Source organism: Phoenix dactylifera, chromosome 4 (assembly GCF_009389715.1).
Source record: "Phoenix dactylifera cultivar Barhee BC4 chromosome 4, palm_55x_up_171113_PBpolish2nd_filt_p, whole genome shotgun sequence".
Taxonomy (NCBI): domain Eukaryota; kingdom Viridiplantae; phylum Streptophyta; class Magnoliopsida; order Arecales; family Arecaceae; genus Phoenix; species Phoenix dactylifera.
In genome coordinates, this window is record NC_052395.1 from 26,001,227 (window position 1) to 26,012,900 (window position 11,674).

General features: G+C 35.6%; 1 protein-coding gene and 1 long non-coding RNA gene across 2 annotated transcripts; both read left to right on the forward strand.

Annotated features, from left to right (window-relative positions):
* The first annotated feature begins 1,049 nt into the window (after window positions 1-1,049).
* Window positions 1,050-1,521, forward strand: LOC103717639. Its single transcript, XM_008806099.3, has one exon. The coding sequence runs from the start codon at window positions 1,119-1,121 to the stop codon at window positions 1,494-1,496; it is 378 nt and encodes a 125-aa protein (XP_008804321.2). The 5' UTR covers window positions 1,050-1,118; the 3' UTR covers window positions 1,497-1,521.
* A 5,107-nt stretch (window positions 1,522-6,628) lies between these two features.
* Window positions 6,629-8,845, forward strand: LOC120110378. Its single transcript, XR_005511305.1, has 2 exons — window positions 6,629-7,009; window positions 8,497-8,845. It is a non-coding gene; the product is annotated as an uncharacterized LOC120110378 (long non-coding RNA).
* Window positions 8,846-11,674: the final 2,829 nt, after the last annotated feature.

Sequence of the window (11,674 nt, forward strand, 5' to 3'; positions counted from 1 at the left end):
TTGTGTTGAGATATGCACTCTATAAAAAAAGTAATGCATTTTGAACTATACCTTCAATTACTTTGTTATGCATTTTGTGTAACCCTAAAAATATTGATAAAGGCCACATTTTATTGTCCCCATCGCATCATAGAATCAATAATTTTGTTATTACATATAGCATACATGCAGATGATTATGCAAATAGACATGGCATCCTTAGCTAAATCATTAGAAGTGGGCATGAATACTTTTGAAAAATTTTACCAGTTCCACATCGTTCCATGCATCATACCCTAAATTCTTAGGTTCTAAAACAGTGTCCCTGCAGTAAGATCCAAATGATCTCTATTCTTACCTATATTTTTCAATCAAGAGCATGTGGATTCATCATGCTACTTTTTTCCTCCAAGGCATATAAAAATTCAAGATTCAGACAACGATTCTTATCGGATTCAGATTTGGATTATGACCATCGGATTCGAGTAATTATGAATTACTCGACCGTTAGCCTTGACTTGCCATCACTACATTTGCAAGATTCCATGGGAAAAAAACAAAAAACGTTGCACTGCACCTTGCCCTTCGAAAGAAATCAGAATACAAAGCCTTCCATCTGAATCCTCACCGTGGAATCTGGTATACAAATCCTCACCGTGGAATTCCTCCCACTTTAATGAATGCGAGGTGGAAGTTTGTGTTTAATAAATAAAGAAATATCAAAAGATAACGTCTATTTTTTTTTTTGGGTGCAAATAGCGTCTCTCGTTGAAACACTCATGTCCCTTCCCAAAATGCACCTTCCCCCGCAAAAAATGAAACACGTGCAGGACTCGCTGGAAAAAAATGCCAATTCCCGGAATGCCCCTCCCGTATGCGGTTTCCACGGTGGGCCCCACTCTCTCTAATAGCGTAACAGTCCCGCCTTCCATTTTAAAAACCACTGTTTCGCACCGATTCGCTGGATTCCTTCCCCTCTCATCTTCCCGCCTCTTCACCCCCACCCCCACCCCCTCCCCCTCCTTAAAACCCCCCCCAAACCCCACCCCTTCTCTCGCCCCCTCCCCACCCCCTCTCCCCCCTCGCTCTCTCGAAAGGAAGCCAATCCCCCCTCTTTCTCTGCCTCCTCCCCTTCCGCCATGAACCGGAGGCTTCGAAGCCCCAACGCCAAGATCGAGGGGCGGTTCCACCGGTACCTGAGGCCGGGTGCCCTCGCCCGGCTCCGGGACTCCAGGATTTCTGCCCGATCTCCCCGATCTACCCTTAAGATCCCGATCCCCCGCCTATCCCCTCCTTCCTCCCCACAGGCCACACCAAACGCGGCGGCGGCCGCCGCCGCCTCCCGGATGGACGGCTCTCCTTACTTCGCCGTCAGGTCCCATGGCCCCCGGTTCCTGCAGCGGAAGAAGCTAGTCGCCGCCAAGTCCATATTTTTCGTCCCCTCGAGCCCATCGGGGCCGGAGTTGTCGGATGCTGTTGTGGATGTATTTAACTCCGATCTCATTGTAGCTCACTGAATAGAAATAAACGGGGACTTCTTTCTATGTAGAATTTTTTAAAAATCTTTCTCCTCTTTTTCTTTTTTTGTTGGATGACAAATGTTCGTGATTGTGATGGGTTATGTGAATGAATCATTGGATAGATCAAGAGTTCAATCATCGGATTATTCAGATTTCTGGTTTAGGATTTTCTTTATCTTGGATTTTGAGATGGGGAAATTGGTGGAATGTGCTCCTTTTGTGGACCTGAAGAGGAAGATTGGTTTATTCCATCTGTTCCCTCCAAAAAAAAAGCATTTTTGCTGTGGAAAGCACTAGTCTTTCTCAGATTTTATTAATACCGGTTATCTTTTTGATTTATCATGTAATCAAAGGGGTTGTTATTCATCCAGAAATAAGAAATATCATGTTTTTTTTCCTTGTTGCTTGCTGTTCTGATCGGGTTTTGTTCCAATACTGCCGCAGTTCATCAAGATTTTTTTTCCTTCATGAAACTTGAAAACTGTTTCCTTTTATACTGGATTTGCTTACCTTCTGCGTTTTCATCAGATTGATTGAGTTTAAAGGCTCTCTTTTAATTATTCCCTGGGCTCCAGAGTAATCAACTTAGTTCTTCTGTTAATTATGATCTTCTTTAATCTGATTTTGATTTCCTTGTTATCTTGGTTCAATCATGTAAAATAAGTTTCTTTTGAAGTTGCGAATCTTGAACTGCCATGCCTGCCTATTGTAGGTGCTTCATTAGACCATCTTTCCAACTTGGCAAGTTTGGTGTTTCCACCAATGGCTGATTGCAACACTAAGCGATGAATGCTCGCATTTTTCTTCAAATGCCTTTTGTAAATGCAACTTTCCAGAAGGGTTTTTACTGAATTTTCACCAAATCTGGAGATTATGATATTAATTTATCAGTGATTATGTGATTTGATTTTTCCTTTTGCATCAGGCTTAGTTCTTTAATTATTTGTATTCATCTATAGAGTGGCTTTAATTAGTAGTTGATGCTTCTTGGACATGATAAGGAAAAGATCTGAATTTCATTGTCCAATTCCAAGAGCTTCTCTATGTTCTTCCTGATCCTTTAATTAACTTTGTAGTTAATTATCCAAGAAACTTACGCAACCAGACACAAATACACTTTAGATGCTTCTCTCTTGATTTAAATGGTAGTGTTTGCTGTGGTTGATTAATGGTATATGACTGATTAGATGCTTCTCACTTAATTTAATTTGAAAGTGTTTGCTTTAGTTGATTAATGGTATAAAACTGATTGACTTGGTGACGTCAATTTAATGCCTGTGGTCTTGCTCCAAGTGGTCATTTTCCTGAACTTCGAGTTCATATCTGATTCTCCGAGATAACTGAACTGTCTAACTTGGATAAATGCGATCATTGTAAATTTATGTGCTTAAGAATCTAAATATATAGCTGTGACATTGGCTGACTATGCTATTTAAGGCTTATAGATTAGAATCTTTTGCCTCAATGCCTGTTGAATCTTTTCATCTGTGTCCCAAATGGCATATTGCAGAAGTGATTACCTCATATTTCTGTGCTTCAAGAGTCCACATTTATATAATTGTGACATTTTCTGTCTGTGCTGTTTAAGGCTTATGGTTAAGAATCTGTTGCCTCAATATTTGTCGAAATTTCACCATCTGATGTCCTGAATGGTGTACTACAAAAGTAATAGCTCTGGTAAGTGTATATAAATATATAATTGCGATGTTTGTGGGCTATGCTATCTAATGAAAGAATCCGTTGCCTCAACAACTGATGAAACTTTACTGTTTGATGTGCTGAATGCCATATTATGAAAGAGATAGTCCTATAAGAGTGTATGGATATATGATTTCTATGTTTTCTGACTAGGCTATTTAAGGCTTATGAATAAGGATCTGTTGGCTAAATGCCTCCTGAATGGTGTATTACAAAAGAGAAAAGTAACCATTTAGTCTACTCTTACTGTTTTTCCTGCATTAGTATGACTTGGTTAGCCAAAGTTGGCTTTGCTTGTTTTTGCTCATCAACAGGTATAACCAATGAAGTCTCTTATGTTTAGTCATGCCAAATTAGCTCTCATTTGCATTTGTATACTTATTAAAGGCACTTCCTTTAATCAAATTTCCATCTTTCCATGGTTTTGTTCTACTTTGGAAATGCTTCCTTGTCCTTCAAAAGGCCTTTGTTTGGAATTGCTATGGGATTTATGATGCAAAATTTACTATATTTGTTAATTACTTTCAAACATGACTAGTATGCGTTTACAATTGCCTATTAAAAACTATTCCGGTGCCTTATGATCCTCGTGCTCTCTATTTTTCTCTACATAATGGAAAGGCATGATGCATATGGCGCTTGAATATTTTGAGAAATTACTTTCAAATTAAACTTCTTGGTTTCCTTACTTTTTTCTCCCATGTATTTATGACTTAACTATAGAACAGACTTTGTGTTAGCATCTTAAATTCCCATTCATCAAAAGTCTGGATTTTCCATGTTTGACTGCTTGAGTTCAATTTTATTTTAGGCTTTTCCTACAAAGATATTCTAAATTAATATCTTAAATGTGATTGATGCCGCTACTTATTTAATTATTTAAGACAATCTTAGCTTGTCTTGGATATCTTGTGATCTTAACTTGATAGATTTGTCTTGAAAGTGATTTGACAGATATTTAATGGATATTCTGTGATCTTGACTTCACTGCAGATGCTTCTCACTTGATTATATTGGAGCTTTGGTGTTTGTTATTTTATCATGAATCGTTATGTTCTCTGTTAGCATATGTCAGCTTGGCTTATTATTGTTCCTCACCAGAGTAAGTCCACTAAGTGTCAGATTAGCTCATCCATAGTCAAAATAGCAGTTTTTACTTCTATACTTGACTCTTCCAAACACTTCAACTGATTAAATTTCCATCTTGGCATTGCTTTGTTTCTCCTAAAAAATCAATTGTTTTATGAGCCTGGAAGCTGGACTTCTCAACCTAGGGTAATGCACTTGTTCTGGAATATTCTTCTCGAACCAAAGCCGCTTTCTAAATGCTTCCTTACTAAAAGTATTTTTGAGTATCTAGTGCCTGCACCCACGCCCACACCTTTCACATATTTTTAATACTGGCAACTCAGTTTGAGTATTAAATGCTTCTTGTTTCCTCCACTGGAACTGCTACAGGGAGTTGTAATGCAAAATTTACTAAATCTGCCAAGTATGACTTTCAAATATGATTGATTATGGCCTGCGATTGCCTATTCAAAGCTCTTCTAGCTTTTTATTAATTTCTTGGTCTTCACTTTTATCTGTTTAATACAGAGGCTTCTGGTGTATGGCACTTTGTGCTTAGTCAATTGGTCTGAATTTTTCATGTTTGAGGTGTTTTCTTAACCGTTGGATTGGTTGAGATTGATTCATTGTTTACATTTTCCTGCTGCAGGCCTTGGAGCTAGACAGGTATCAATGTGATCGATGCTACTGTTTATTTCGCTGTTTGAGTTAATTGTACCTTGATTTGAATAGCTTGTGATCGTAACTCGATAGATTTGTTAATGTATAATAGCTCTTGCAGCACGGTTCCAAAAAAAAGAGTCTTCTGTTTAGAATATAATGCTTCATCAGTATCTCTGCTACACTTGAGTTCCTAAAGCCATGACTTCTATCTAATCCACACATTATGATCAAGATGATTTTACAAACTGAATGTGGCTTGTCTTGGCACATCTGATTGTTGTTTGTACTTCAGTTATGCATTATATATTACAGTTTCCTTATCAAATTTTATTTGGTGTTGAAACAGATTTCTTTTGGGTGGATCGGGAAGTGGTTGGCGTTGAATTTTGTATACGAATTACTGGAAGCATCAAGTAGTTTATATGAAATTTGAGATAGTTCTTCCATCAAATTGCAATGTTTGGGAACACACAGTTACACATTGTAGTTATGTCACTATTATGGTTTACCTTTGTGACAAAATCTTCATCATCTATTTCTAGGCGACTTTGTTAATTGTTTTTACCATTTATGCCCATGGTAGTATTAAATTCAGTAAATGCTATAATTGTCATAACTCCGCAGATTGGTTTTTAGGTTTTCCTTTTTCTCTTAAACTCTCACAACACTTTATTTGTTTTCCTCTAAAATCCTGACATATTAACAGATACACTCATTCCCAAGTATGAACTTCCTATCGCCCTTCTGCTTTCAATCTACCATACTATACTTTTGTACCTTAAGACTTCTTTTTTCCTGGGTTATGATTCATAAGCTATCTTGAAGTGTATCAATTCCAATTCTAGAATTTCCTAATTTATACATATCCTTTATAATTCTCTCTCTCTCTCTCTCTCTCTCTCTCTCTCTCTCTCTTTCTTATCCTCTTCTTTTTCTTCATTTTGATCGATACAACCCTCTTAATTTATTTTATAAAAGAAAAAAATAGATTGCCAACATTCACAATATTCACAACAAGCGATTCGTTAATGTTCACAATATTTGCATGAAAGGGGTACATTCTTAATGACTAACAATGATGTTGACAAAGTTCGTAAGAGGTTTTTGATTGGTTGAGTACAGGTTCATTTAGACTTAGATGTTACAATATCCATTGCTTGCTTGCATTTAAGCTAACTGCCGGTTAAGTTTTCCTAGCATAGTAGCATAATATTGCTATCCCTCACATTGCAGCGAGCTGGGTATGTGTGGGTTCCACAAGCCAGCATCATGACATGAAGTAGGAACCCTGAAATTCAAGCAGCAATTTCACTGACCTCCAATTTGAATTACAAGGGAGATGTTTGGATGACTGGAACAAGTATGCCCCACCAACTGCAATTCAGCACCAGATTGTAGCACCATCTTGCTATAGCAATTGCACTTTAACTAGGAAAATGGAATTTTTCTGACCATACATTTATGAACCTTCTACTTCCCTTCTATTCCCTTTTAATCAAATTAGCTAGCTTGTAATGACTGAAAAATGTTTATACCATTAATGGGAGCACAAATAAATTTACCAAGTTGTGTTTAAGCAAAACCATATTAGATGCTGTTGGAATTTTATAGTTATTGTTTTGATTTTTAATTTTGTAGTGGTTCGAAATTTTAATTGTTTTATATTTTCTATTGATTATATTACGGGGATGTCTTGAAGAGACTCATCTCTTGGTAGAACAACTATCAACAGACGCATCCTTTCTTTTTGTGGCATTTTTTCTAAAAAGATGCATACCTTCATTAAAAGTGCTGCATGAAGGAATGTTTCTAAAGCATCATGTCTCCTAGCTTTACACCCTTTTGAAACATAAGTAAGAGGGAAGATTATGAAAATTCCCTTAATATTCATTCCTCCTTTTCTAGAGTGTTACTTTAAATCACTCCTGTATTGAGGTTCTGACTAGTTCGGATTTATCTTTGAATCGTGCAACTTAGGACGATCATGAAGCGATTTGTTCTATCTTGAGAGTAGACTGCTATCATCTATATGTACCAAGGGAAGGCTAATTCGATCCCAAAGGGGGCATGCCTTGAACCTGGTTATATTTTCTAACTTAATCTTTATATTTTATGCTATTTATTTTTCTATTTGCGATAGGAAACATGAATTTTCCCAATGCATGCATCATTATTTTTTTAACTTGTGACGGAAACATGAATTTTTCCAATGCGGGCATTGTTTAAATTTGGGGTTGATGAAAATTTTGTCATGCTATGTAACAAAATCAAACTTAGATTCAAGAAAGGTTATACTATTTCCTTTTTGTAAACATTGTTATTTACTACTTTTAACTATAAAAATCTGACTTTAAACCAGCTTGATTTGAATAGCTTGTGATCGTAACTTGATAGATTTGTTAATGTATAATATTTCTTGCAGCACGGTTCCAAAAAAGAGAGTCTTCTGTTTAGAATATAATGCTTCATCAGTATCTCTGCTACACTTGAGTTCCTAAAGCCATGACTTCTATCTAATCCACACATTATGATCAAGATGATTTTACAAACTGAATGTGGCTTGTCTTGGCACATCTGATTGTTATTTGTACTTCAGTTATGCATTATATATTACAATTTCCTTATCAAATTTTATTTGGTGTTGAAACAGATTTCTTTTGGGTGGATCAGGAAGTGGTTGGCATTGAATTTTGTATACGAATTACTGGAAGCATCAAGTAGTTTATATGAAATTTGAGATAGTTCTTCCATCAAATTGCAATGTTTGGGAACACACAGTTACACATTGTAGTTACGTCACTATTATGGTTTACCTTTGTGACAAAATCTTCATCATCTATTTCTAGGCGACCTTGTTAATTGTTTTTACCATTTATGCCCATGGTAGTATTAAATTCAGTAAATGCTATAATTGTCATAACTCCGCAGATTGGTTTCTTAGGTTTTCCTTTTTCTCTTAAACTCTCACAACATTTTATTTGTTTTCCTCTAAAATCCTGACATATTAACAGATACACTCATTCCCAAGTATGAACTTCCTATTACCCTTCTGCTTTCAATCTACCATACTATACTTTTATACCTTAAGACTTCTTTTTTCCTGGGTTATGATTCATAAGCTATCATGAAGTGTTTCAATTCCAATTCTAGAATTTCCTAATTTATACATATCCTTTATAATTCTCCCTCCCTCCCTCCCTCTCTCTCTCTCTCTCTCTCTCTCTCTCTCTCTCTCTCTCTCTCTCTCTCTTTCTTATCCTCTTCTTTTTCTTCATTTTGATCGATACAACCCTCTTAATTTATTTTATAAAAGAAAAATTTAGATTGCCAACATTCACAATATTCACAACAAGCGATTCGTTAATGTTCACAATATTTGCATGAAAGGGGTACATTCTTAATGACTAACAATGATGTGGACAAAGTTCGTAAGAGGTTTTTGATTGGTTGAGTACAGGTTCATTTAGACGTAGATGTTACAATATCCATTGCTTGCTTGCATTTAAGCTAACAGCCGGTTAAGTTTTCCTAGCATAGTAGCATAATATTGCTATCCCTCACATTGCAGCGAGCTGGGTATGTGTGGGTTCCACAAGCCAGCATCATGACATGAAGTATGAACCCTGAAATTCAAGCAGCAATTTCACTGACCTCCAATTTGAATTACAAGGGAGATGTTTGGATGACTGGAACAAGTATGCCCAACCAACTGCAATTCAGCACCAGATTGTAGCACCATCTTGCTATAGCAAATGCACTTTAACTAGGAAAATGGAATTTTTCTGACCATATATTTATGAACCTTCTACTTCCCTTCTATTCCCTTTTAATCAAATTAGCTAGCTTGTAATGACTGAAAAATGTTTATACCATTAATGCGAGCACAAATAAATTTACCAAGTTGTGTTTAAGCAAAACCATATTAGATGCTGTTGGAATTTTATAGTTATTGTTTTGATTTTTAATTTTGTAGTGGTTCGAAATTTTAATTGTTTTATATTTTCTATTGATTTTATTACGGGGATGTCTTGAAGAGACTCATCTCTTGGTAGAACAACTATCAACAGACGCATCCTTTCTTTTTGTGGCATTTTTTCTAAAAAGATGCATACCTTCATTAAAAGTGCTCCATGAAGGAATGTTTCTAAAGCATCATGTCTCCTAGCTTTGCACCCTTTTGTAACATAAGTAAGAGGGAAGATTATGAAAATTCCCTTAATATTCATTCCTCCTTTTCTAGAGTGTTACTTTAAATCACTCCTGTATTGAGGTTCTGACTTGTTCGGATTTATCTTTGAATCGTGCAACTTAGGACGATCATGAAGCGATTTGTTCTATCTTGAGAGTAGACTGCTATCATCTATATGTACCAAGGGAAGGCTAATTCGATCCCAAAGGGGGCATGCCTTGACCCTGGTTATATTTTCTAACTTAATCTTTATATTTTATGCTATTTATTTTTCAATTTGTGATAGGAAACATGCATTTTCCCAATGCATGCATCATTATTTTTTTAACTTGTGACGGAAACATGAATTTTTCCAATGCGGGCATTGTTTAAATTTGGGGTTGATGAAAATTTTGTCATGCTATGTAACAAAATCAAACTTAGATTCAAGAAAGGTTATACTATTTCCTTTTTATAAACATTTTTATTTACTACTTTTAACTATAAAAATATGACTTTAAACCAGCTTGATTTGAATAGCTTGTGATCGTAACTTGATAGATTTGTTAATGTATAATAGCTCTTGCAGCACGGTTCCAAAAAAAAGAGTCTTCTGTTTAGAATATAATGCTTCATCAGTATCTCTGCTACACTTGAGTTCCTAAAGCCATGACTTCTATCTAATCCACACATTATGATCAAGATGATTTTACAAACTGAATGTGGCTTGTCTTGGCACATCTGATTGTTGTTTGTACTTCAGTTATGCATTATATATTACAGTTTCCTTATCAAATTTTATTTGGTGTTGAAACAGATTTCTTTTGGGTGGATCAGGAAGTGGTTGGCATTGAATTTTGTATACGAATTACTGGAAGCATCAAGTAGTTTATATGAAATTTGAGATAGTTCTTCCATCAAATTGCAATGTTTGGAACACACAGTTACACATTGTAGTTACGTCACTATTATGGTTTACCTTTGTGACAAAATCTTCATCATCTATTTCTAGGCGACTTTGTTAATTGTTTTTACCATTTATGCCCATGGTAGTATTAAATTCAGTAAATGCTATAATTGTCATAACTCCGCAGATTGGTTTCTTAGGTTTTCCTTTTTCTCTTAAACTCTCACAACATTTTATTTGTTTTCCTCTAAAATCCTGACATATTAACACATACACTCATTCCCAAGTATGAACTTCCTATCACCCTTCTGCTTTCAATCTACCATACTATACTTTTATACCTTAAGACTTCTTTTTTCCTGGGTTATGATTCATAAGCTATCATGAAGTGTATCAATTCCAATTCTAGAATTTCCTAATTTATACATATCCTTTATAATTCTCCCTCTCTCTCTCTCTCTCTCTTATCCTCTTCTTTTTCTTCATTTTGATCGATACAACCCTCTTAATTTATTTTATAAAAGAAAAATTTAGATTGCCAACATTCACAATATTCACAACAAGCGATTCGTTAATGTTCACAATATTTGCATGAAAGGGGTACATTCTTAATGACTAACAATGATGATGACAAAGTTCGTAAGAGGTTTTTGATTGGTTGAGTACAGGTTCATTTAGACTTAGATGTTACAATATCCATTGCTTGCTTGCATTTAAGCTAACAGCGAGTTAAGTTTTCCTAGCATAGTAGCATAATATTGCTATCCCTCACATTGCAGTGAGCTGGGTATGTGTGGGTTCCACAATCCAGCATCATGACATGAAGTATGAACCCTGAAATTCAAGCAGCAATTTCACTGACCTCCAATTTGAATTACAAGGGAGATGTTTGGATGACTGGAACAAGTATGCCCAACCAACTGCAATTCAGCACCAGATTGTAGCACCATCTTGCTATAGCAATTGCACTTTAACTAGGAAAATGGAATTTTTCTGACCATATATTTATGAACCTTCTACTTCCCTTCTATTCCCTTTTAATCAAATTAGCTAGCTTGTAATGACTGAAAAATGTTTATACCATTAATGCGAGCACAAATAAATTTACCAAGTTGTGTTTAAGCAAAACCATATTAGATGCTGTTGGAATTTTATAGTTATTGTTTTGATTTTTAATTTTGTAGTGGTTCGAAATTTTAATTGTTTTATATTTTCTATTGATTTTATTACGGGGATGTCTTGAAGAGACTCATCTCTTGGTAGAACAACTATCAACAGACGCATCCTTTCTTTTTGTGGCATTTTTCCTAAAAAGATGCATACCTTCATTAAAAGTGCTCCATGAAGGAATGTTTCTAAAGCATCATGTCTCCTAGCTTTACACCCTTTTGTAACATAAGTAAGAGGGAAGATTATGAAAATTCCCTTAATATTCATTCCTCCTTTTCTAGAGTGTTACTTTAAATCACTCCTGTATTGAGGTTCTGACTAGTTCGGATTTATCTTTGACTCGTGCAACTTAGGACGATCATGAAGCGATTTGTTCTATCTTGAGAGTAGACTGCTATCATCTATATGTACCAAGGGAAGGCTAATTCGATCCCAAAGGGGGCATGCCTTGAACCTGGTTATATTTTCTAACTTAATCTTTATATTTTATGCTATTTATTT